Below are 27,945 nucleotides of genomic sequence, written 5' to 3' on the forward strand. Positions count from 1 at the left end.
ACAATTATTACTGAGGAATTTTACATTGCTTTTTCTCATATTAAGTCTTGCAATCCGGTGTTATTTTATGTCTTCATTTGGATGCTAAATTATTGGAAACTTGATCTGTATTTTTCCAATAAAATTTGAAGTTGGAAAAGTCAATTCCCATATCCAAATTGTTCCAAACACACTGCAATGTGTTCCAGTATCCGAATTGAGTACGTTTTTAAATTTAAAACTCAGTTCTCCAGACATACTAGTCACATTTCAGTGTCCAATCGCCAGATCGGGCTGGTGGCTACTGTATGGACCAGCACAGATCACAAACTCTTCTTCAATATACGTTTCCTCTACATCTCCCTTTATTTCCAAACACCCACAACCTTCTGTCACTTCAAATCCTAGCATTTTGGGTTCGTGACAGGGTGGTCCAGCCACCTCCTCCTATAGGAACAGGGGCCCAGAGAGGAAGTGGCTTGTTCAGTACACTTCGTTTGCCCACCGCTCAGCACTCTGCCAGGCACCGCCAGTCTACTCCGGTCAGAGAGACCCGGGGAAGTGCCCGTGGGGGTCTTCCGTGCAGAGTGAGGGATCCCCTCGTCCCTGCCGGCCAGTGTGGCCGTGGTGGAGAGACCTTGGGGAAGCCTGTCCCTACTGCACGTGTGAGGTGGCCCCAGGCTACCAGCTGGCTCTGCAGCACTGAGGTGAGCCAGCGAGCTGGACAGACTCTCTGCTCCAGGGATGGAGGGCAGACGGAGCACGAAGACTGACGGGCCTGAGGCCAGCCCTCATGGATCCAAAGGTGCCACCCCACGACGGCGTGGGAGGGACCACCAGTCTTTCCGTGTGGTCCGGCGAGTCATTTTTTTTTTTTTCCCTTTTCCTTTTTTTTTAAGCACTTCATGTGTCTCATCTGAAAATGAAGAAGAATATGTGCTATGAGTTGAGAATTTCCCAAGGTGCTTTTTTGTCATTTATTACCATTGACAGGTTTAGTGCTTGTTTTCTTTTCTGTTCCCCACATTGTTCAGAACCTGCTCAAGGTCTCTTGACATCATCTTTATCTAGGATGCCAAAATTAATGAAATGACGACGGATCCATTTTTCATTGTGAAGGAAAAATATTTTGACTCTTACGGTGAGGTTGCTCTGCTTCTGAGAAAACTGAAGTGGGTGCAGCACGGATAGTTTTCATTCCATCAAAACACACACTTTGCTCATTACCGAGAGCACAGGGTAGGTTTGGGAAGGTACAGCCTCCCTGGCAGATGAGAACTCTCTCTTTTTTTTTTTTTCTTTCTGTTTCCCATCCTCCATTTTTCTTTACACTCCCCATCCTCCCCTTCTCTACATCACTGTGTAATATATTTTTTAAAGTGCACAGTTATTAAAACTTCAAAATGACCAAGAGACAGTATCCTCTTCATAGAAATCACATACATTGTTTGTGTGTCCACCCAGCTCACCAATGTGGAGACACAATACAGAATGACAACCGAGAGTAGTCAAGTTACTAATTGGCTGAAGTAATAGAGTTTGTCTCAAAATCCTGACAAGGTGTAAGCTTAAACTGTGAAGAAAAATTCCCCTCACTGGCATCTGAAGTCTGTAAAACATCCTAATGAGTTGACTTGGTTTTGTTTTCAGTGGGATATTTAGTCATAAATCTTTGATTCCTGGATTAGAAATTATTTGGGGTACAAACATTACTCCAGCTGCCAAGCTAGAAAGTGATTTTTACTGTTTTGTACTAGTGTTATACTGTAATGCACAGATAGGAAATCCTGTAAATAAAATTTGTCACTTCTGGGAAGAACCCAGGAATTATTTTGGGCAGAATCATGAGGAAAGTTTTTGACTTAAGTTCTGGTAACCAAGGTCCAAGCAAGGAAAAGACCAGGACTCCTCCTTGCTGTAGGATGCTGGTTTTCAAATTGCTCAGTCAAGCTGCCTTCCACAGGAAGGGTAGGGGGACATAAAGGTGGGCTCTAGGATACCATTCCTTCAATTCTGCTGTTATGTTGATTATAATTGCCTTTCCTACAGGACATTCAAAGAAGGATTTCTGCTGTGAATAAATTTGAAGGATCACTTTTACTTTGTTTTTGAAAGGATGCTTTGGGAATTCCTGTAGCTGGAACTTTTATAAAACCAGAACAGATTCCCCTCCCCCGCTTCCCTGGAGAGAAGTGGCTTAAGAATAGTCTTTCTTTAACTTTCAACAGCTTTGACATTCCATGCCCAGGCCATCCCCATCCTGTGTAAGTTCTGTGCAGTACACCCTCATGGCCAATGTCAGGGAGTGGGACTGGAGAAGTTACCCTGCATACAGGCGGTAATTGATGTGATTGAACCTTGCATCTCCTTCCTGCTCTCAGAGACCGGCTGCCCTGCTCAGAGACACACTCTTGTACCCGCTGCACCATCCGTTTTACTTGGAAGATTCATACTAGTTCTGTAACCTTGCAGAAGAGAGCGAACTCGAGTGGAGAAGTTTTAGGAATCTTCAACCAGAGAATCAAGTTTTTGAAAGTTCTTTTCATGTTTCATTTTCAGCTCTTATAAATAGCTTGCTTTCTAGAATTATTGATAGAACTCTCAATTCAGTTTGGGAGGAAAAAACCTAGTATTTGTGGCTATCATGCGTAAATGCCTTTGTATTGAGAATAAGTACACAAGAAGCTGAAGAGTTACTTGTCAGGGTGTAGGCTGGGCAGGGAGAAAAGAACTAAGACTTTAGTAGTACAACAATCAAAATCGTAGACCCACAGGGCTGCCTTCCTTGGCGGTATTGCTGTTAAAAGTTCTTCTGGCTTAGAAATGGAGGACAAAAGCCCACATTTTCTGTAAGAAAGAAAATCTAAACAAACCTTAGAATTTATTTTTTGGTGGGTTAACCACTTACTGAGATACTGCAAAATCCAACATCACAAAAAGTTTCTATTATGGCGACAAAAGTTGTGATGGATTCTCAACTTCTGAGTAATTTGGGGGAAACCAAGAATTATTCTAATTTTAAAAAATACCTGTGGCCCGTTTTCCTAATGTCCAACTATGCTTTGGCTGAGATCAATGGGAAAGTATAGCTTTGCAGCCTCAGACAAAGAGGTTACTCTGATCAAGGATACTTACATATTTTAAAGTATCACTAGTGTCTATAAAGAAAGAAAAAAGGGTCCAGGAGCTGGTGGGAAACCAGCCAGTTCTTTAGCTGGCTGTTCTCTTCAGCTTGCAGAAAATAAGGAAAGGAAATCTATGAATTTTCCTCAAAAGTACAGGATAATTTGTATAAGGGGAGACTGTACAAAAGTTCTAATTTTAATTTTTTTTCTCCATCCCACCTATTCCTATTACAATAAAAAAAAATATTCTGGTAGAAAAACCACTTATTTTTTTTTTTTAAGATTTTATTTATTTACCTGACAGAGAGAGAGAGAGAGTGAGAGAGGGAACACAAGCAGGGGGAGTGGGAGAGGGAGAAGCAGGCCTCCCGCCAAGCAGGGAGCCGGATGCAGGGCTTGATCCCAGGACCCTGGGATCATGACCCGAGCCGAAGGCAGATGCTTAACGACTGAGCCCCCCAGGTGCCCCGAAAAACCACTTATTTTTATTACTAAGTGATTTATTACTGTGATTTGTCACTTTTGGATCTGAGTCTCATTTCATTCCCCTCCTTCATTTTCTCCTCCGTTTTGCCAGATGATGGTTTGCTAGGCAAGGGAGAACCTTTCCAGAACTCTTTCTTCCTGAAGGTAGTTTGTGTGGGGAAGCAGCACATGAGCATCAGCACACGAATAGGCCCCTGGGAATGGTTTGACCCATGTGGTTTTCACGCGGTTCACAGTGAGGCCCAAGAGGAGTGTGCCGTCCATTCGCAGCAGGGCCGGAAAGCCATGGGCCCGCCATCTTTCCCTTTCTGTTGCCTGTCACTGCCCGCCAGAGGGTCAAGCCCCCTACAGGGGGATGGGGAGGAAGATCTTTGATCTCCAAGTCTAAAACGTAGTGGGTGGATGTTGTTTGCAGGAGCTCACACTGGAGGTTCTTTATGAAGCAGGTGAACAACAGCTCCAGAGAACCCCAGCCGACTCTTCACGTGGCGCCTTTGGCCTTCTTGCTTCAGCTTTCACACACGTTAGCTGTCAGTCCTGCAAAGCCAAAAGGACCAATCTCTAAAGTTACGGACTTCTTGTATTGGAAGAAGCACGTGGCCTCATGGTATTGGAAGTACACATACTAAGTCTCTTCAGTGGAGTATCATCTTTTTTTCCCCCTGCTCATTTTCCTGGTGCCTTTAGGGTTTCCTACCAGGGCTCAAGTGTTTTTAGGTCCAGTCTACCATTCAGCCATTTCTTGCTAAAACCGTGTGAATCGCCTGTGTGTATACGTGATTCCTGACTTCGTCCGTTTCTTCCGGTGTGTGCCTCGGCAGAACCACCCCGGCAGGCCTGGAGAGTGACTGCTGCTTCACTTCACATCATGAATATTCAGAGGCTGCAGTCAGTGAGGACTCAGGTGGCAAAAATAGTAAGGTGATGGAAGCAACCCCTCACGTGAAAGCCAGATCTCCATTTCAGTGTCTCCGAACCCCTGATTGCTGCACAGACTGCCCATCCTCGACCCGTGGACCACATGAGAGGAGAGTCCTGGGGAACTCCTATGAATCGGGCATCTGTTCCATACACCAACATGCTCACGTCTTTCTGTATGATGTGTTGTAATCAGCATGTTGTTTTTAAAAGACAACAGGCCCTTCTGTAGTCCTCGCCCACAAAATGCATTTAGGCAGATAGTTCAGCATAAAGGACGCACTGTTGGGACCAGCAATGCATGCATTGTTTTCCCCGTAACGCGGTCAGGATCTCCAGAGCAAAATTTAGTGCATTTTGTGAAATCTTATTTTATGTATTTTGTCCCCATCGGCAGTTAAACTCAAGTAGGAACGGCTCCATTCTCTTACGGGTTAAATTATGCTCTGTGCAGAACTAGTGGTGATGTATAAATTGCAGCCCTGTCTTTTTTTCGAAGGATTCTAAAATAGGTTTTCAGAATTAGTGCTGGATTTTCACTCCTGCATGTGTGGTGACTCTGGATTTTTTCCCTTCAGAGAAGCATCCTTTGCAGCATTCCCCCTTCCGAGGAATCACTTAGACACTTCCAGCTGGTGGCAGGGGATACGGCCATAATACAGCTTCCTCTGCCCCAGCTGTCTTTCTCACTACGATAAATGCATTACGATGGCTGCACTCTCGTGTAAAGGTTCAGGTGGAGGAAGGTGGAGGATGAAGTCTGGAAACCGTCTTTTGGGTTTTTAAAAGCTTCAGCTTCTACAGCATCTTTGCATTTTGCATGTGTTCCTGCTTCTGGTCAAAGGTTTCTCTCCAGTGATTGGAATGCTGCTGTAAGCCTGGCTAAAGGTGCCTGAGGAGATCACCTTATAGGAGGAAGCCCTGCGTGCTTGAGAAGCTCTTTTTAAATGCATTATGGCTCATGCAGCCTCACAATTAAAGAAAAACAGGGATTTAGAAATCAATGCTGAAGAAGAGCCTGAGAAAAAAAGGAAACACCGCAAACGGTCCCGGGATCGGAAGAAAAAGGTAGTGGTCTCTGCCAGAGCATATAGCTTGCCTGGCTTTTTTGTTTTAATCTCCTCCTGGCGTCTGTTGGAGGCATGAAGGGCTATTTTTACATGCTGTGTAGGGGCTGAATTGGGAACAGATGATGAAGCCCACCGGTCGAGCACGGCCGCAGGACGGGCGAGGCGAGGGCAGGTTTTATGCTGTGTGGGGGTGATTGCAGGGCTGATGCGGAAGGTGCGCTTCCACCTCGAGGAGGCTGGGGCACGCCGGCAGGACACAGAAAGGGGGTGCAAGGGAGTGAAAAGTAGTTTCTTCCCAGCCCCATCAAGGTGAAACGGACTCCAGGGACTTCGGTTTGAGGGAGAGGCCGGAGAGCCAGTCTTGGTACTTCTTGGAGGTCTGGCTCGTGGAAAAGGAGCTTTTGTGCTAGAACTACTGTCACTCGTGTGCGTTTCTCAGGCAGATCTGTGACCTTAAAGACGGAGCAGAAAAGTCATTTCCTGCTTCGCGCTTTTCCACCTTTCTTTCCTCTTGCCCCTTATTTCTGTAAGGTGCTGCTCCTTAGCTTGTGCAATGGAAATAAGCTGCCAGAAATAACTTTCTTTTGTTACATGAGGCTAAAATCACTGGGGTTTGTTTTTCTCGGCTGGGGGAAAGGGATTATCCTGGATGCAGGAATTCCCATGGCACCAGTGGCGAGGACCTGCAGGCTTCCACGCTGATTGCTTCTGATTAAAGCATGGGCATTGATCATCCCCAACTGATATTCTAAGGTGGTGGGGTTGGGGGGAGGAGGAAAATTCTAGGTCAGTGGTGTTTTATTACAGCCTGAGAGTACTTACTGAGTGTTTAGCGACTGTGCCCTTAAATATGACTCCTAGGTACCGGGTGGGGAGTGAGGGCCCAAAGCACTTTTCCTCCATGGCAATTAATAAAAATTGACTAAAACTCTGTGATCTGAATATGAAAGTCAGGTCATAAAGCATTTTTATGGCTCTTTGTGAGAATTCCCAAGGGAAAGATCATCTTAATTTGCTCTGAGCAGTGATGCATGTGCCTTGTAAATGACATGCCGATTTCATCCACCACATGTACCTCTCCTCAGGGATGATCAGGAATATTTTTGGTGCCTTTGCCCTTTTCTTCAGAGTTAGGATCAGTAAAAGGAGCCTCTCTGCCATTTGTTACGTGGCAGGCTCGATGAGATTGAGTTTGGAGGGCTACATTTGCTTTGCTGCAAGGTGGTTCATATAGACTGTCCCCCCTTCAGTAGTCTTGTAAATAAACTTCTTGGATATATTTTCATGAAAGTACGAACTCAAGTTGCATATTTCAAAGGCTTGCACAGCAGAGTTATGGAATTGCCATATCTGGCTGGGTTCTGGTCTAATTGTACCGTGTTAGGTTGTCTGTGGATAGGTCACTATGGAGTGCCCCCTCTCCACACATCTTTGCCCACTCCCACCACGATAAACTGGCTTCTAAGGACCATGCAGGAAGGGACATGTGTTTGTATAAAGATACAGCGTCACCATTGCTGTTCATACCCTGTGTAAGAGTTGTTGGCTGAGCCAGACTTTTGCACCACAGTTTCCTGTGGTGATGACAGGCCTGCTGCCTTGGGGCCTGGGCCCCTGTTTGACTTGGAAGCAAAATCGGGAAGGGGCCAGGCAAAGGGAGCTTCTGGACTCACTGAGCTGAAGCAATTGCTTTGTGGACCAAAGTGCTTTGTTAATGAGTACAACAGAGTCTGTCCAATGTAAATCTCTTAGCAACCAGAAGGGAACATGGAGAAATATCAATATCGCTATGTCAATGTGTAAGCAGATTTAAATGTTTTGTTCTCAGGACAGTCACAAAGTTGATCCAGAAAGTGGCTCGGGGATAACACTTCCATTGCTGTTGTACTACTAGATTTATGACACAGTAAGATATGCATATTCCCTCTCAAAGATACATGTATTTCAGGAGATTTAAATATTCCTAGTCCAGTGATTTCAGGGACCATTTTCAAAGTATGAAGTCAAGGTTAGATTACTTTGAAGACATAATCTAGATTCTTTTTCGGTCATATAGCATATATACCACAAAGTGAATTGTTTTGACTTGGTGTTTCTTTTTCCTACCTTTTCCTAAAGATCCTAATTAAGGCTCGTGGGTTACTTTGCTCCGTATTATAGGTCCCATGTCAATTGGAAAAGCTGCTTTTATATACTTTGTGAGTTATTATGGGGTTCGTTGCTCTTGCTCATATGTAGAAATATCCTGTAGGATCTTTTAATTACATAAGAGTAATAGTGAGCAATCTCCTAAAATCACAAAATAGACAAACTTAAGAAAAATGTAAAGAGTATCTAATTTGTAAAATAAGGAATTTGGTTCATGGTACCCGTGTAGTTCAGGTCTGAGCAAGCCCAAGATGAACCTTTCCTGATTCTATCCATATGGCGTAACATCATACAGTATGGGATATTACTAAGCATTATAATCAAATCATAATATGTGCATAAAATCAACACTGCATTCACATTTCATCAGTTTAAAAAAAAAACCCACATTTGGTCTATTAAGAATATTGATAACCATGAATAAGTGATTACCAATTAAAAAAATAGGAAACTTCTAGGAATTTATAATGACTTGAATTTTTATAAGGGTGTGTTTTATTCTTGCCATAGCAACTCGTGTCAAGAAAAAGATCTTCCTATTTGTTAAAGGAAATACACCTAGATGGATGAACCCTTCATCTTTTTATCACCGGTTTTTCTGACTTGAAGCAAAAAAAAAAAAATCCGAAAAACTTTTCATGAGTATTTTGTTTAAAAGTTTCTTTCTACTGCATTTACAAATCTCCCTGATGCATACTTTCCCATCGCTCTTCCCTGATAGATTTTTCCCTTCCCTCTCTTCCTCTCCTGATGGGCTGCTGAGGCTGGCCGTGAGAGGGTGGCGTGCCCGAGGTAGACGGAGTGCCTTTGGGTGGGTTAATATTGGATCCATGCCCTGACTGAGCAAGTTGCAGAGAGGAACTCTTTATATCCCCTGCGCTGAGCAAGGTCCTGGCCCACGGGCGCTGGTCAGTAGACGACCCAAGCTACTCCTATGGATTCATGAGGGCTAGAAGTCACAAATGCTCTCAGGCCCACATGTTTTGCCTTCTCTCCATGCAAACTATAAGATACGTTTCAATAATGAAGGGTATTAGGAGAATTGACCTTAACTTATTCAATAATTTTTTTTTAATATTCACAAGTATGCTTGTATATATGTATTACATCCTATAAAAAATTTTTGAGGTGATCTAAGGAAATGTACACTAAAAAAAGAAACATTTATATATGTATCACTGACATAGGATAATATATACTGGGATAAAGTGGCATTCAATTTTATGGTTAATATCTTTTCTAATTATTGACATCAGACTCATATGGCTACTCAGTGGTAGAGCAGGAACGAATATTCATTGCTTCATTTTTGCATTCATGCATTCATTCAGCAGACATTTATTGGGTGACTTCTGAGGGTCAGGCACGGCATCCGGTGGTGGAAGCAAAGCTAAAGGAGGCAGAATGGCAATAGTACAGTAACTCCCTGCGGAGCGAGGAGAAAGATATGAGCACCATTAATCACCCTACATAACATGTGGAAAGGGAGCCACAGGAGCCCAGAGGAAGACTCCCAGTTCAACTTGAACTGGTGAAGCTGAGCCTTGGAGGAGGAGTGAGCAAGATAGGCAAGGAGAAGGACAGGAGTCCCATGCCCAAAGTGGTGGAAGTAAGAGGGAACGCTCAGGTGTGTGAGAAACAAACATTAATAAAGAGCAAAGGGGATGGGAGTGTATGGCAGGAAAAATGGCTGGAAAAGTAGTCCGGAGCCAGGTCCTGAAGACCTTTGTATGGGCTTGGAAATCACCCTCTCAAAGGAGAGGGACTCGAACCAACTTGAACGGCGGTGGTAGTCTGGGAACCGAACAGCTGCATGGTTTAGAACCATCCCTTGGGTGTCCGTGTTGCAGACAGCAGCCGGGCTAGTGGTCCGGAAGCGCTGGTGGTGATTCAGGAGTGAGAGAGGCTGAGGGGCTGAACCAGGGCAGAGACTGTGACAGTGGAGAGGGGGTGTTGCATCCAGGAGATATTTAGGGGAAGACTCAACAGAACTTGGCAATGGACCGAACGTAGGATGTGAGAGGGAGAGATCGGATTCTAGGGTAACTGCCAAGTTCCTGGCTTGAAGCGGAAGATGAATAATTAAATTTCCTGGATTCATGTCTTTTCTCCCAGGACATTTTTTGACCACTTAAAATGTACCAGATAGGGTTTTAAATTGCTTTGTAGGTGGAGGCTCCCTTAATCTTTACAACAAACCTACAAAGAAAGTATTTTTATCATCCCCATTTTACAAATGAGGAAACTGAGGCACGAACCCATTAAGCTTTTCCTATACTGTTTAGTGGTACATCTGAGATTCCAGCGTGGAATGTCTAACTCTAGCTCATGCTCTAACCTACAACACGAAACAGCATATGTAATTAATATTTTCACAGCTGTGTATCAAAATGGACTTGATTCAGAGAATCTTCTAAGTGATCAGCTATTTCCTAGACATCGGGAACCTCAAATAACAAGCTTTATATCTCTAAGTAACCCAGTGCAGTATGAGCAGTGTGTCTGTTTTTCTTCTCTTCTGCAATAGACTTTTTTTGAAGATTTATTTATTTATTTGAGAGACAGAGAGAGAACACGAGCAGGGGGAGGGGCACAGGGAGAGGGAGAGAGAGAATCTCCAGCAGACACCCTGCTGAGCGTGGAGCCTGACATGGGGCTCAATCCCACAACCCTGCGATCATGGCCTGAGCCGAAATCAAGAGTCGGATGCTTAACCAGCTGAGCTACCCAAGGGCCCCCCCTCTGCAATAGATTTTAGTGTTTTACCTGAAGAATTTCTTTTTAAAATTTTGAACATAAATGGAAAATTACCAACACAAGGACTTGGGATCCTCAAAGACATGTTGCTATAATAACATAACAGTGCCCTAGGTGTTTGCCGTATACCCGGCGATGTGCAGCGTGATTCCCATGGATTTTTTCTACTGTTTTTTCTCACACCTTCTTTATGAGGCAGGCATTATTTTCATCCCCATTTTTTATACCTAAATGAAGACTTAAAGAGAATAAATAACTTGCCTGTGGTCATACAGCTCATACGTGTTGGGGCTACACTTAAATTTGGGTCATAGGACCCATTTGGAATCTGTATTTAACCACTGGGTTTATTGTAATAAAAATCTGGCAGTCTCTTTTAGGATTAAAGCAGTGTACGGATTTGAGAATAAATTTCAGGAGACATAAACAATTGAGTATTATCTCTTGCTGTAGATGCTTAGTGCATCTATAATGCAAACGTATAGACATTTATAGGCCTTCTTCACCATGCCTAGTTTCCTATGCACCTACAGCACCCATGATGTAAGATGCCAGGCAGGGGGAGGTTTTGGACTACAGTGACTGGACCTTTGAGGGAGAGGATTGGGTGGACCTGTATTAGATAAAAGGAGCCTACTCTGTTTCTGGCTGTGCTGAGTATGTAGACTCCAGATGTCTATAGAGTCTAATTTCTCTATTAGCATCCTTGATATTCTGCACTGTAATTATAAGCTCGCATATGTCTCACCCAGGAGACTGTGAGGGCAGAGGAGGTATCATATCACCTACTATAGCGGTAGGTGCAGAGTGGGTAGTAGATGGGAGGGAGGTGGACAGATGAGAGGCACTATCACGCAATAATTAAGAGCATGGACTGTAGAGGAAGATTGTCTGAGTTCAGGTCTTCGCACTCGTAGCTGGTGTGACCTTGGGGAAGTTATTTTACCTCTCAGTGCCCCAATTTTTTACCTGCAAAATGAATATAATAATAGTACATACCTTTGTCAGAGGGTTGCAATGAGATCTCAGTGAATTAGGATTAGAACGGTGCTTGGCACAAAGCAAGAGCCACATAGTGGTAGTTGTTGCTGTTGTTATTGATATTCATAAGGAACAGAAGAATGAATGGACTGTTTCCAACCTGAGCCTTTAGGGATTGTGCCAACAAGTCAACTCACTGAAGCCAGGCAGGTCAGCTCCCTAGGAGCACGCTGCTGCCCCATCTCCACTCTTCCTCCATTTGGAAGAGGATGGATGGAACTCATAGAAAAGTTGTAAACCTTTGTCCTTTGACATTCCATAGCATTTAGGAATAAGGAAGCAATTAAATAAAACTTGTCTGCTCATTGGTTCTCTGTGCTCTCTGTCCCTATCGTGATACATCTTTTTATTCTCAAAGTCATATGTTCATTTAAAAAAAAACCACTTTCTTGCTCTTGATCAATTACTATTATAATCAGTGCAAGATCATGTTAGTATAAGTTATACATTTATTAATGTCTGAATATGTTATTTAAAATTTTGTTAGTTTTGTCATCAACAGTCTATAGCTATTGAACTGTTTCTTCATTACTCTTCAGGTTCGTGGTCTTTTCTGTCTCTTGATTTGCCTTTGGCAAGATGATATTGTATTGTGTGTATGTGTGTTTTATTGAATCTCAATGTGGAAAAATGTTTGCTTTTAGTAGGTATGTTTGAGGAAAAAGAGGATTTGGCAGTGCTTCATGATTTTTGTAGTTATATTGTTAGAAAAAGATACATTAATCACATCACATTTTACCAGTGTCTCTTCATTTAATAAGAATGTACTGTGTGCCGACATCGTGCCTGTCACCATGCTGGGGACTGGCAATGTAAACGATGGTACCTGTAGGCCCATCTACATGCTCTTTTTTTCTTTTGAAGATTTTATTTATTTATTTGAGAGAGAGAGAGAGAGGGAGGGAGGGAGGGGGAGTCTGATGCTGGGCTGGATCCCAGGACCCCGAGATCATGACCTGAGCTGAAGGCAAATGCTTAGACAACTGAGCCACCAGGTGCTCCTACCTGCTCTTTTATATTCTGCTTGTACTACTCAACACAGGTAGGGGTGAAGGACTGGAGAAAAAAAAAAAAAAAGATGCTAACAGTATGTCAGAGTGTGATCCACATGTTCAGAGGCTTTAGCCTAAGCTTAAGTTTGTTATGTAACCTGCCTCAGTAACAGAAATAACTGGCCTTGTAATTGAGCTCTGTATGGTTCTAAGTCCCTGGCTTGGGCCATCAGAATAGATGGATTAGATTTTTAAATGTGAGGTTCTTACTAATAGACATCTATGGTGAATTCTTATGTGAAGAGAAGAATAATCACTGTTGGAATGTTAAAAGTTAAATTATTTAGTATCTGAAATTTTATAAATTATTTATCTTTCACGGCAAAATCTAAATATTGCCTAAATCATTACACTTAAATTAGTGTACATTTAAATTAGTGCGCATTTATTTTTAATTTTGATTTTAATTTTAATTTATTTTTTTAAAGATTTTTTAAATTTATTTGACACAGAGAGAGAGGGGGAGAGAGGGAGAGAGCAAGCACAAGCAGAGGGAGGGGCAGAGGAAGAAGCAGGCTCCCCGCTGAGCAGGGAGCCCGACGCGGGGCTCGATCCCAGGACCCTGGGATCACGACCCGAGCTGAAGGCAGCCACCTAACCAACTGAGCCACCCAGGCACCCCAATTTTTATTTTTTTAAAGATTGTATTTATTTATTTGAGAGAGAGAGAGAGAGAGTGAGAGACAGATCATGAGCAGGGTAGAAGGGTAAAGGGAGAAGCAGACTCGTGGCTGAGCAGGGAGCCCGACACATTGCTCATTCCCATACCCTGGGATCATGACCATAGCCAAAGGCAGACACTTAACTGACTGAGCCACCCAGGTGCCCCAAATTAGTGTGCATTTAAAACAACTTTTAAGAGGAATACAGTCGCTGAAACAAAGTAGAATTGTTCACTTCTATCTGTTGATTGATGAATAGGTTAAACATTGAGGGATGATGTCTAAATACAATGTGAAACTGTCGGTTGTATAATCCAAATAGTATCCTAAAGAAAATACTTGCATAGAAAGGTAACATTTGAAAACAAGGAATCTGCTCTAAGTTTTACCCAGACTATGGTGTTTCTAGTTTGTCTAAATTAAAAGTAGAAGAATTGAAAGCAAATTAATGGAAATGAAGCCTGGACCTTTCACATATAGTTCAGATTTTTCTGGTGCTTATCCCCTTCATTGAAGATTATGCTGTCCTGGACCCAAAGTGGCATCATGAAAAAGAATGGCCCATCATCGTCAAATATAGGAGCTGCCTATAAAAAGTATAGATTTCAATTTAGATTTAGTTGGTTCCAGTAAATTATTTCTCAGTTATAGGTGACCTTTCTACTAATTAGGATCGTATCATCAGTTCTGTTTGAATTTATATGAAGCCCATTAGAATGGATAGAGACTAATGTTCTTATGTGCCCGGCCCATAGCTTGCCCTTTGGCAGAACAAAAGCCAACCAGTACCATCACCATAGAAGGGGAGGATATATGGACTGTGTGGAAAAGAATGGGAACAGAGAACTTGGCCAGAGAGGGTTGGAAGTAAGTCCAAGGTTTTCTAGTGACTGGAAGCCAGTGACACTAAAACATTTATAACTATATGTAGGTATCTCTAAAAACTTCATAGTTTCAATACTATGAACAGCATTTTATCCTAGCAAAGTACAGTTTTCTAAGAGGTCTATGCAATTGAAGAGGGTAGGAAAATATGGTAAATTTTGTTTACTAGAGGATTAAAAACATTAATAAAGCAGGCGAGCAATAAGGAGAAAGTTGTGGGGAGGGGGTAAGTTTTACAAACCATGGTGATGGAAAGAATGGGCTTTCGGCCTCGATAAGAATTCATATTGCAGCTGCCACTCATTAGCTGTGTGGCCTTGAACTAAATTTCTTTGGGCTTCAGTTAACACATTGTTCAAACCAGGATATTAGTCCTTTACTTGCATACATACTGTAAAGTGTAGAAACACTGTAAAGGCATTTTGCCAGGTTCCTGGCATAAACGGAGAAGTTAGCAAGGGCTTCCAGCCTCCCTTCCTTGGAGCATGGGCTCTCAAATGTAACCAGTGACTGTAGCCAAGAAGCAAATGGATGAGCTGAGTAAATGAGGGGATGCTTTCAAGAACTTTTATACCTAGCAAGCACTCAGAAAATTATTTGATGGATGGAATTTTACTAATAAACTGGTATCCTCAAAAAGTCATTTGAGCCCTGTAGTTCAGCTCTTTGCAAACTTTTTTACAGCCCTCGGGGAATTAAATCTGTCATTTTGAGAAATACTTCCAAAGACTCACATGTTAAATACATTTTTCTATTCATTAACACTATTATTAATTAGATTCTCTCAGTAGTTAAATGCTAGCCTAGGTAGATATTAAAGAAAGCTTAAGAGGGGCGCCTGGGTGGTTTTTGAAATGAGTATATTCCCGATGTCTTGTGTTTCATGCTTACTGTTTTTTTTTTTTTTAAGGTTTTATTTATTTGAGAGAGAGAGAGAACGAGCAGGGGTGGAAGTTTGAGGGAGAGAGAGAGAGAGAGAGAGAAGCAGACTCCCTGCTGAGCAGGGAACCCAACGTGGGACTCAATCCCAGGACCCTGGGATCATGACCTGAGCCGAAGGCAGATGCTTAACCAACTGAGCCACCCAGGCGCCCCTCATGCTTACTGTTTTTATGAGAAAGCTATTGAAGAAGCTGGTTTTAAAGAACTCAGGGACTCAAAACAGACTTATTTTCAGAGGCTAAATTAGAAATTAAAAACAATTTGTAGAATGGTAAGAAATTAGCATCAACATTAAAAAAAAAAACAACCTCCTTGAGCTGATGACACTGACAAATGTTGGAAGTGAGTCACTAGGCGCCGCCAGATTCTCAGCCAGGAGAGCAAAGACCTCTTAGGCCTTAGGAAGTGATACTCTTTCTTTTTCTATTTCCTTGACGGTAAGAACAATGAGTAAAAAGCTCAAATTTGGGAAAGGGAGTAGACAAAAATTGGAATCTCAAAAAAATGGATTGATTATTTGGAAAGGACGATTTTAGGTTTTACTAGCACACTTTAGTCTGAATCAATAGGGACCCTGCTAGCAAAGTTAGGCTCCACTTACAATAAAGTAATTGGCAGGTGTGGAAAGCTGTTCTCTTGGTTAACGCTTATGTGAACCTCTGAGTTAGATGGCTTTATTCTCCTTTTGCAGATGAGCAGATTGAGACTCTGACACTGAATTTAACAGTACCAGTGAACAGACAGAGGCAGAATTTGAACCCCTTTCCCCCTTACACTATTCTGCTTAGAGATGATTCACCACTCATGTCAGATTCTTACATTTGGAGAAAGCTTTTGCTTTTATTTTTCATTATTTTCTAATTGGTTATTAAATCATTTTTATGCCTCCCCATTACCAATGTTATTGTTCATTTGTTTTATGTGACAAATACTAGATAAGAAGTACTTTTTAAATAATGATGCATGACTTAAACCCTATGTTTTTATCCTCACACGTTACATGGGGACATTAAGTATTACTGCAAAGCACAGAGCAATTTTGAATCAGGTACAGAAAAATCATAATTGACCTTGGCACTGTGGATTTACCATTGTCTAGGGAAGCAACATTAGTCAAAGCCATAATCTTGAACAATGCATTTTGTTTTCTATTAGTCTCCAAAATGCCCAATCTCATAATTCCCAGCCACATTCCTACTACCTAGCTGCTTTTAGGGGTGAATGAGAGAGGATGTGCCTGAAGGTTCTGAGGTCACCGAATCCCCACACTGTCCACTGTTTCCCCCCCATCCCACCCCCCACCCCTTTTGTAAGGACCTGCTCTCCCTCTGTGCAGTGGTTCGGCCACTGCAACCTGATTCAGTAACATAATGAGTGTATTTACTTAGCTCTGTCAACACTCAAAATGCGTTTGCCTGCCTCGAAATAAGAAGATAATCATATTGATGTTGAAAAGTGCTGAATGCAATTAATTTTTTTCCTTTGAAGAACGGCCATTGTTAAGGATCCCTGCTTTACTATGCCTCTTCAGCTGGAGTCGTTCTTTGCAATCTAAAAATAAATGGTTTTGTGTACACATTTATTCTAACCACATTTATTCCAAAGAGAATTAATATATCAATACCAGTAATACAGGCATGTGAAACTCACATATTCACTCATCATCATTAGTGTGGAATTAATCATCCTGGTAATCCTCCTCAATTCCAGTCTGTGATTCATTTCAGAAGGTTTTGATTGTACCTCATCTTAGCTGAAATTAGGTGTTTGAAGGGGACCATGAATACATTAGAATAGGTGTTTTCCCTGTAGACTGTGTTATGACCTGGCTAACACGAGCATGGTATTCCACAGACACTGAGCGTGCTCAAGGCAGCCTCACTTCTCCCGCTCCACTGTGTGTGGATCCAGTTCCTGGGCTTTGTCCGAGCTCCCCACCAGAGAGCTTGTCTCCACTGGCTGGTTGTAACTTGATTTTACATAACATGTTTCAGTGGATTTTTCTGTGGGATCAGATTAAAATAATTACATAGCCATCCAGTTGGCATCTGATAGGCATTATCTTTTTGTTTTCTGGTGGATTAGTTAGGGTTTTGTTTGCAGTGTCAGGAAGGGAGAGTGTTCTTAGGTGCATTTGGCATTCTCGGCTTTGACCTGCTTTCCTAGAGCTGCTTTGCAGCTTTAGCGGAACCTAAATTATTAATGCGGTCTGTGCTGTATCTGCACATAGGGCTTAATCCAGCCTTTTTTTTTTTTTTTTTAAGTGCTGCTGGGGATCGCTGAAATAATAGGAAAATTGATTTTTGGAGGCTACGTGGAATGAGGAATGGGCCTGGGTGTGAGCCGTGAGTCATGGAGGCTTGGGTTTGAGGCTCCTGACTGTCACTACTTTGCTGCATGGTCCCCAGTTGGTTACTTGACCTCTCTGAGCCTCTGTGCCCTCATCCACAATAACACCTAGTACAAAGAGATGTTGTGAAGACAAAATTAAATTGAACATGAAGTGCCTGGCACAGGGCAGTGATTCAGCCAATGTTAATTCCTCCCACTTCCCTGCTCCTTCCTCTTCCCCTCGTCCACTTGGAAGAAATGAGTTTATTTTATGCTGAATGTATTTAGGGAGAGTTGTCAGTTAAAATGAGGAAAGTAAATTCACTGAAGGTCATTCCAAGCAGGGTAAAAGTAAATACAAATTATATGCATGTGTGTATGTGGAGAAAAATACATATTTATATAAAATGTAATATTAATAATTATGTGTACATACATATATGTGTGTGTGTATATATATATTAGATATATTCCAAATATTTATTATTCATATATATTCTACATAAGGCAGTTAAATCCAGAGCCAAATTGCTCTTACTTTCCATTAGAAAGAAATGGGGTTTCTGGAGAGAGCAGTGAACGTGGTGCGGGGTGTAGGAACACCTGGGTTCTGGGCAGGTGCGATGCCTTTGCCGGGATCGCTCCGTTCAGCTCCAGCTCCTTCCACAGCAGCGCCCCACCTCCAGTGCAGGTGTCCCCGTAGCTTTTCTAAACTGAGTGAGAAGCCAGTCCTTTATCCCCCGGGTATGCCCTAATGGATTTACCTCTGCGTTAACGGTCTCCCTCTGGCAGCTAGCTGCCACTTGAATCCCAGACTGAACTCTACTTGGAGGAAGCTGGTCAGCAAGAGTTCAGTTTCAGCGGCTCTCCTGAGAGGGCTTCAGAGACGGTCTGTGATGTGTGTTTCCTCGGGACAAATGCAGAGAAGTAGACAAACTGTGGGCAGACAGGTTTTCTTGCTAAATATTACCTCCAATCAAAGAAGACTTCTTTTAAGAGCTTTTGGCGCATCGAATACCTGTTTGCCACCTTTACCCCCTGCTTGATTACTTGTCATGCCCTGGGGCGTCTGGCAGTCCTCTTACCTGCGTCTTTCCCACCATGTGAATAATTGATGTACATCGTAGGTGGAGCATTCCACACAGGGAGGCTAAGGTCACCCAGAGGAAGCATTACTGTTACCATTTTGAAATGGGTCTTTCCAATATTTTTCTAAGCATGTATATACGTAGTTTCTTCTTCACTCTTCTTCTGTTTTCTTCCTTTCCTTCTCTTCCCTCTTCTTTCTTTTTTCCCCCAAATTAATGGAGATAATGGTAGTACCTCCTCTTTTGTTGCCTCATTTTTTTCCCATGGAACAATATAATGTGAACATTATGTTTATGTCAGTAAACATATTTTTGTAAGGTTTTTAATGCGTCTTTGGTATTCTGCTTTATGGATGTACCAGAATGTATCCAACTAATATCTTATTTTTGTATATTTGGTTCATTTCAGTTTTTGTTATTGTGAAAAATGGCACAAAGGACAATAGGGCTTCATCTTTTTCCACAACTGAAGGGTTCTCACTTTCTGCTCTCCTTTCTGGCGACTCCTTAGCCAAGCACTCTCGGTCCTTCATTCTGAGGCCAGAGCCCCATGTACCACCTCATTTTCCACAAATACGCTAGTTGACCTTACTTGTCATTGGAGGGACGGTCTTTCCCTTTCCCAGAGCGTACATACCCCGGCTTTCCCACCACAGGCTTTGTGCCGTGTGGCCTGCAGTGCTTCCCTCCCCCATTCTCCTCCAGTGGGGGGGTCCTTTCTTTCCTCGTACCTGGTACAACTCTTTGTGTCTCTTAGGGACGCTATATGGAGCTATAGTCCTTTGTGTATGAAGGTCTCTAGGTGAAAGAAGTCCCGAGTCTCGATTTTGAATCTTGGCATGGCCCCTAAGTTTGCACCTTCAGCTGCTCTTTCCATGGCTGTTCTTTGTTGAGGACCCTGACAAGGTGGCGTGGAGAGGCTCCAGCGGTTCCTTCGTGCTCATCTGGACTACTGATTCCTTGGAGCAGGCTTACTCCTAATTCCTAGTGTGTCCTCTTCCAGGCCACCTTGGCTCTGTCCTGTTAAATGAATAAATGGCAGTGGCCACACAGCTCTCTGCCCAGGATTCTGTGCTTTTTCTCCAGATTATTGGAGGCCTGTGGCTGTCAACTGGCAAGAGAAGAGGTTCTGCCTTATACACCGGGGGGTTAGTGTGAGCAGCCAGCCTTCATTGTTCGGGGCTGGGGGACTTCCCAGGATGGGACATCTTCAGTGATAGAACTGGGACAACCCCAAGGGTGTATTAGAACCAGTGGCATGTGGTGGGGCTAGGACAAATCGTAGAGCGAGGAAGAGGTCCTCTGTACTCCCTGCTTCTAAAACTCTCTTGGCTTTGCTAACTTGAGGGGCTTGCCTTCCATCTCCTCCCTCTCCTCCAGGAGTCTGTAACCCATTTTTGTAATTTCCTGTCATCAGTGGGTGTTACTTCTTCCTAAATTTTCAGTTCTCTCCTGAGCATTCAAGTGCAGTGGACCCTTCTGCATGCCATGCCATAACGCATATAGGGAAGTACTTAAAATCTAGCTTTGGGCAACTCCTGCTTTCATTATATAAGGTCTCATCTAGGGCCCGGTTGCTTTTGCTTTACTTTTATTTCATGGGCTCTTCAACTCCTTGGATCATGTGTTTTACTTCTTAATTTTTTTTTTTTTTTTTTGCATCTTTGGCTTAAATTTATTTTTACCACCACTCAAATTTAGATTATACAGTACATACAGGGATTTTTGTTTTTGTTGTTAGTTTTATACACTCTTTAGGTTTAGGGAAAATTGCTCAGGGCAAAGGAAAGATTAAAATATAGGCAAAGGAGGGGCGCCTGGGTGGCTCAGTTGGTTAAGCGACTGCCTTCGGCTCAGGTCATGATCCTGGAGTCCCGGAATCGAGTCCCGCATCGGGCTCCCTGCTCAGGGGGGGGTCTGCTTCTCCCTCTGACCCTCCCCCCTCTCATGTGTGCTCTCTCTCTCTCTCTCTCTCTCTCTCAAATAAATAAATAAAATCTTTAAAAAAAAAACTTAAAAAAAAAATATAGGCAAAGTGATTAAAAACCCTAGCACTATCACCTTATTTTTTATCATTCCCAGCTTGGACTTGCCAAAGCGGTCTCCCCCTCCACCATGCCACTTGAACCAAGGGAAGGAGACGTCAACCTTCACCCCATCTCTCCCGGGGAGAAGCTCCTCGGCTGGGTGCCTCCTTCCACCAGGCAGTGGGGGACTGGACACAATAAAGAACTTTACTACTTTCCAACCTAATTCTCATTTAGTTTCTCATGTCCTCGACAGAGGGAATCTGCCATTATTTTATTAGAAAATGTTTTGATGTAGGCCACTGCAGAGCCACATAACTAAAATGTTGTGTGTGCAAGAGACTCACATTTTACTTAAATTTATACGACTGAGATAACAAACATGACCTCAAATTGTTTTACAGTGATACCTAGGTAAGAAAACAATCCATTTATCATGCCCCAACTTTCATACCAGTCACTCAAATTGTATTTAATGGATTAGTAGTGACTTTTACGGACTGCAGATTAAAACAAGATTCAGTTACTTTATTAGGATGAGTCAATGAATAATTTCATTTCATTCAGTGAAAAGAAGAGCTACTATAGAAATCTGAATTTGAACCTATAGGACTTACGTAAAGGACAGCTACATCCGTTTTGAAGGGCAGAGTTGTGTGGAAAATCCCCAGAGTGTCTAGAGTCGTGGAATCTTAGAGGTGGAGGGGACCTTGGAGGTCACGGAGCGAGGGCCTCTGCGGAGCCTGCCTGTCCTTGAGGACAGACGGTTCTGTGACTGGCTTGTCAGTCTCTGCTTATGAATCGCCTGTGACTGGAAACGTCCTACCTCTAAACATAGTCCACCCCATTTCTGGACAGTTCTAATTGTTAGAATATGCTCTCTTATTTTGAGACTAAATCCAGCACCCTGCTATGTCCACCCATATGCCAGTTATTTATATAGATGAAGATAGATGTGTTGGTGCCGCATCTCCTCTCCCAGTGAAATGCTCCCTATTTCTTCAGCCAGTCCTCCTGAGACCCCGATCTTCCCCCGTTAGCCATCATGTGCACCCCAAACTGACAGTCTTCTGCATGGAGACCGTCCAGCTCATGCTGTATTGAACCAGCTCAGCCTCCACTGTCGCCTCTCTTTATAGGAGGCCACGGCCACAGTCATTGTAGGGAGAAGACAATTGAGCATCTGTATAGCCCCTTTTCACAGGAACTTTGTTTCTGGTTTGCACATGGATTTTCTCCTTCCTCTTTCACTTTTAGCTTTGTCTCTTTGTTGGCATTGAAATACATACATCCGACTGAGGTGTGAACACATTGGAACATTTATAAACAGCAGTAAGTACAGATTTATAAAGATACAGAAGCTCTGTCCCCACCAATACTTTATCTTCTGTATTTTCCATTGTCCTATCTCACATCACTCTATCCCTCAGACTCAGAGATTATTTTCTAAGTAAGTACTAAGTACCAGCCATACATCCTGCATTGTCCTTTCTCTCTCTTTTACTTGGCTTCTGCCCTCCTGTTCTTGTTTCTGCTTTCTTCCTTAAACATCAGAATATTCACTAGAATTCGCTTAGACCAGACGGAGATAGTTCAGTATCAGTTGGATCCACGAGAGGAACAAATAATGTGATGTGTTAAGCTTTATCAAAGGTTGATTTTTCATATCTCAGGTTAACCAATTTAACTGGTAAACTGTTGGCTTCTTAGAGACTTTTATGGACTGAATCCTTAGACACTTAAGTTATGTGGAACTATTTTGATAGGAAAATTAGCCAAATTAATTTGGATGTAAAAGTAAGAAAATTCTGAAATATTTGTGTAGTGCAGTGGATATGAAACACACATAATTGTTTTGATTCAGTAGCACTTCAGTTCAACAAATATTTACATGCTTTAGGAATCCAAAGAAAAAAAAGATGTACTTCTAGACCTTTGGGAACTGGTAGTTTAGTAAGGAAGATGGACAAGTTGGAAAGAATTAAGATAGTCTTAAGTGTATGAAGTGTATGAAGTGAGATGGAGGCCATGTGGGGGGCACAACTATGGTGCAGAGGGTAGAAAGAGGTGGACATTGAAGCTGGCTCTCTAGACTGAGAAGTGTGAGCACAGTTAGAAAACTTGTAGAAAGAGGTAGGACTGGTCAGACAGGATGGCTAAATGTGGGTGCAAGAGAAAGGAAGGAGCTAAGAAAGATGTGTAGGGGCTGTCAAATGTGAGCATCTGTGGGGCGCCTGGGTGGCTCAGTAGGTTAAGTGTCTGCCTTCGGCTCAGGTCATGATCCCAGGGTCCAGGAATCGAGCCCCGCATTGGGCTCCTTGCTCAGTGGGGAGCCTGCTTCTCCCTCTCCCTCTGCCTCCCCCCAACCCCTGCTTGTGCTCTCTCTCTCTTTCCCTGTCAAATGAATTAAAAAAAAAAATGTGAGCATCTGAGAGGCTAGTTATACCTTGTGTTAAGAAAGAAATGCGGAGGATGGGGGCACCTGGGTGGCTCAGTCGGTTAAGCATCTGCCTTCAGCTCAGGTCATGATCCCAGGGTCCTGGGATCGAGTCCTGCATCAGGCTGCCTGCTCAGTGGGGAGCCTGATTCTCCCTCTCCATCTGCTACTCTCCTTCTGCCCCTCTCCCTTTCCCCTCCCCCCTGCTCATGCTCTCTCTCTCAAATAAATAAATAAAAGCTTTTTTTTTTTTTTTAAAGAAAGGAATGCAGAGGTATTGGCTTACATGTGTGTAGGATGTGCCCCTTTTCCTCCTGCTTTCCCTGATTCCTGTCAACTCTTAATAATTTTTACTTTGCAAAAATATTATCTTATGTTGACTTTTAACTTGGGTTTTTAGTATGAAATTCTGCACTTGGGACACCTGAAAGAGCAGAGACCTACTGAGCTGATACATGAAAAGCCTGGAGAATAATTACTGAATTGTTTGAGAAATGTGGAAGCCTTGCTTTCCGTCTAGGCTGTCATTCATCAGGCATGGTGAATTTAGAAATGCTGGTTGAAAGGCCTCTCAGATTTAGATTATGACAGTCTTTATGATAAGAACTGTGATGTTCCGTTCTTGTTCTCCCTTCCACTATAAGTATTTGCTATATTCACAGTAAACCCTTTAGAACAGTGACATGTTTTAATGTATTCTTCCATTTTGTGAGCAAGGTATTTATAGTTATTTTAAAAGGAGGAAAGTGAAAAAAATAGAAGAAAATCATCCGCAATAAACTGCATGATCAATTTAATGCATTTCTTCCACATCACAACTTTAAAGGTTTAATTTTCAGAAGTTTAGAGAAATGAAAAAGATAATATCTTGAAAAACAAGAGAATGGATTTTCTTACAAATATGTTCATTAATAATTATAAGCTTGATTACATGTGAGATGTAAGAATGCTCTGAAATGGATTCTGAGAACATCACTACATTTAACCTTTCTGAAATGTGCTACTTTTACTAAAAAAAAAGTTTAAGTTTGAAGTTGCATATTAAAGACTTCTGCAAGAATATTAAAATGCACTCAGTCGACCTTTTGTAAAACCTTTTTGGGGAAGCATACATAGTATTTTGATTAAAAATTTTGCTTTAATATTAAAGCCCAAATAACCAGTAAGGAATGTCATCACCCCAAAATTCGTGAGATGATTTTTTTTTCTAATTCTTTTTGTATGTTTGTGTTCATGTGTGTTTGTATATCTTTCTGTACTTTTAATTTTATTAGCCTGACAACTATATATCAGTATTTGCAGCTATTAATTCTAGCACAAATAAAGAGACATCAAATCTCATGAAAGGCTTGAGCTTAGTGGAGAGTCAAAGCAGACAAGAGAAAACAGCTTTTGGTTTGTTAAAGATAAAACCTATATCTACTGCTCAGTGCAATGGACGGTTATGTTAAACAGGAAGTTGCCTGGATAGAGTGATGCAAAATACATGGTGGCACTAGACAATGGAAGGGGATCCTTTTATATTAGAGTAATTGGGTCTTGATGTATCTGTCTTTTGAGGTCCACTATCCAATTATCATAAAACGAGGCGCACACATATTCTTTCAAGAGAGGCCTTCCGACACTCACGGTTCTGTGCCGTGGACCACAGCTGGGACATTTGCTTCAGATGTGGTTGGGAAGTCCCTAGGTCCCTTGTGTCATCATGGGGAATGTGGCAGGAATGCCTAGCCTAGACTTTTAGCTTGCACTTGCAATTTAATGTAGAGCTTTTAATTGCATTCTCAGCGATATTTGCTTTCATCTCATAACAATAAAATCTTCATGGTAATGTCTCAGGAAAGCGTGGCACTGAAGCGGAGATGTGTGGCCCCAGGAGTACCTCAGCTTTTACGTAAACGTTCAGCAAAAGGCGTTCTCTTTATCGGCCTTACAATTATATGTCCAGAAAATTCTGAAACTTTGTGCTTAGAAGAATCTTATTGTTGTTTAATGTTTCCAGGAAGAATTTTTTAAACGCAGTTGTAATTTATATGAGTCAAACGCAATGATCCTGAGTATATATTTAATCAGTTTTGACAAATGCACAGTTGTTTATCTGATTCCCCCAATGAGATGGATTGCATTTCATCGCCCCTGGGAGCTCCTTCCTACCATTTGCCAGTTAGTGTCCCTCCTCCGCTGGAAGCAGCCAGGGTTAGGATTCCCAGCACTGTTGTTGAACCTTAAAGTTAATTCTGAGAGGCTTCTCTGTCCAAGAAGGATCTTTAAAACTATGTTTTCTTTTTATTTATTTATTTATTTTTTATTATGTTCAATTAGCCAGCATATAGTATGTTTTCCTTTTAAAGAGCTTTCCCCCGCTAAGGGGGTGGGGAGGTGTGGTAATTCAGAAGGACATGCATAGGCCAGGAATGGGGATCTAAAACTCGGCCATGCAGAATTTCAATGTAGTGCTTCTAAAACACATGAGTGTATCTTAAGTGTCAAATTGTTACTGAAGGAGGAGCAGGTCCCTTTCCAGCCTGTCAAAAAGATTTCAAGCAATTTGATTTCTTGTTGTATTTTAATTTGTCTCTATGTCAATTTCCACTTCTGGTAAAAATTACCAGCAGTGCTTTGTGATTATACCTTCACTTTGCAGAGTATGGTCACCCTTCTGTAGGGTCGAATAAATAACCCATTAATGGAAATTTAGCAAGAATGAACAATAAATGCCATGGATGAAGCTGAAAAGTTTGGCATAATTCCCTAAATGTAGAGAAACAGGCTTTGCTTTGGTGTCCTCTCAGCCTCTGTAGGGTGATAAAACAAGCCAGATAGATTTCACATCCATTTCTCCTCCCTGACTATATACCATGGCCTCCAAGGTGAGGCTCTATCAGTTGGTTCTCGTTGTAACCAGACAAAGAGTCCTTCTGTTCTCTCCCTTAGAGACAGACAGATGGACGGAGACAGAGACAGAGAGAGAGAGAGAGAGAGAATGTGTGTGTTGAGCATTCCATATTACCCCTAGAGATTTTTCTGTCCCTCCTTTTAGCTAATGTGCTCTTCTTCATAAATACATTTCAGAGGCAGGGTTGGAATAAACTGAGCACTGCAGAGAGATGAAAGATTCCAGGATAGAGGGCTACTTTTATTTCAGTATTGTAACACATGGAGTATAGAAGGAAAGAAATTGTGCTGCTGTTGAAATTTATTCTTTTTATTAAAATAGACAAGCATTAAACAAGCCATAAAATTTCCATCTGTATTCACAGCAGGCTCCCACCATCCAAAATACAGATTCCGCCCCCCCTTCTCTCTAAAACACCCAGGACTGAAACATTTCAGTATCTGAGCCTGACAGAATCGTAATATTTGATTTCTAACAGCGAGGGAGCTCCTCATCTGTTCTTTTCGATTACTGCATCCGTTTTAAACGGAAAGCGCACCTTCTCTAGGTAAATGTCACTGAGGACAGGGGACTTGGGTCAGAAAGAATCTGCAGTGCAGCAGGGGGAAATGCTTGGGCTCCCGGCTTGGTGATTCTGATGTCGTTCTGCTTTCATCACCTCACCAGCCTCATCACCTTGAGAAGGAGAGCAAAAGGCATTTTTACACAGTGTGCTGATAATCAGTCCAGAAGTGAGGCACCCATTGTCATTCTAGCACATTTCTCTCCATTGCCTAAAGGACAAAGGCTTTGAAGAGTGGGAAATTGCCACCAGGGCATGTAAGAGTGAAAGGCTCTCTCAGCTTGAGGGAGAATTCATTCTTTCTTTCCCTAATTTCAAAGCCAAACACTTGCTTGGCATTTTAGGCATAGAAAGCATAGAGTTCTAAAACGATGGTTTAAAAGGTAATTGTAAATTCTAATCTTTTTAGCAAACTGGTGCCCCACTTGGAGAATACTCTGTTTCAATTTTTTATAAAGGCAGTCCGATAAAAAATTTAAGCACACTCTTTTAGGAGCAAGTTTCTGTCAGATGTCTCACCAAGCTTCCCTTTGGTAGGAACGGTTATGTAAGGCTGGATGTGCCATCTATCTGACGAGTGGACATCTATCGTGAATATGGGGCCCCAATGCTTTCTTGTCTCTCCCCGAAGACTCTATCATTATGGCATTTCTGGCTCAGTTAAGTGTAATAGAAAGTTTTAATAATGTTACTCTGTTGGAATGACATTGGCCAGGGTAGGAGTGGGGTGTCCTTACCCTGAAGGGTACAATACAGTGTCCATACAGCGGTATAATTTAGTAAGAAGAAAAATGATGGTAGAGCAGGTGTGTCCACTGGTGGAAGGGATAGGATACTACAGTGCTTGGAGAGTGGCATCAGAGGACACTGAAGAGGAAAACTGAAAAAATAAAAAAATTTCGAAATCCCAAAAGATGTGTATCGATGTGTTACTTACAAAGGACCTTCTCGTACATTATCACCTTTGATCCTTGTAATTCTGTGAAAAGGATACTCTCATTTTCAAGAAGTTATATTACTTGTTCAAGGTCAGTTAGCTACCAGGTTACTTTGAATCCTGGGTGATAGTCTCCCTCCTTCCCTCCTTCCTTCCCTCCTTCCCTCCTTCCTTCCCTCCTTCCTTCCCTGAACATGCTAGAGCATAGAGTGTCCTCATCTGAGCACAGGCAGTCTGGGGACAGGTGAACTGGTCTCCTTACATTCCCGTGTTTCTCTGGAGAATGGCTCAAACCTTGAAACAAAGGAGTGGTATTTGGCCCCAAATTTAAAATATAAATCGTGTGTGTGTGTGTGTGTGTGTGTGTGTGTGTGTGTGTGTGTGTGTGTGTCCTCTATGAGACGAAAACTGGAGAGTAAAAGAAATTTTCATTCCTGATGATAAAGCATGCTATCGAGTTGCTTTCTATACCAGCCGAACCAGCATACACCTCTGCAACGTGGTGACCTCGTCATCCCCTTTCCAGTGTTAAATGTTAGCTTTTTCTTTTCTTCACCAATTTCACAGTTGAACAATGTTCTTGTCATTATTGTTTCAATTTG

The 27,945-nt window shown here is 42.2% G+C and overlaps 1 protein-coding gene across 1 annotated transcript in view; it reads left to right on the plus strand.

Annotated features, from left to right (window-relative positions):
- The first annotated feature begins 4,824 nt into the window (after positions 1–4,824).
- The window catches only part of ANK3 (ankyrin 3), a 333,563-nt gene continuing 310,442 nt past the window's right edge, over positions 4,825–27,945 (plus strand). The window contains exon 1 of the mRNA XM_078076917.1: positions 4,825–5,576. Coding sequence (XP_077933043.1) covers positions 5,463–5,576 — 114 coding nt within the window. The 5' untranslated portion in view covers positions 4,825–5,462. The remainder of the gene's footprint in view (positions 5,577–27,945) is intronic.

This window comes from Halichoerus grypus, chromosome 7, assembly GCF_964656455.1.
Source record: "Halichoerus grypus chromosome 7, mHalGry1.hap1.1, whole genome shotgun sequence".
NCBI lineage: Eukaryota > Metazoa > Chordata > Mammalia > Carnivora > Phocidae > Halichoerus > Halichoerus grypus.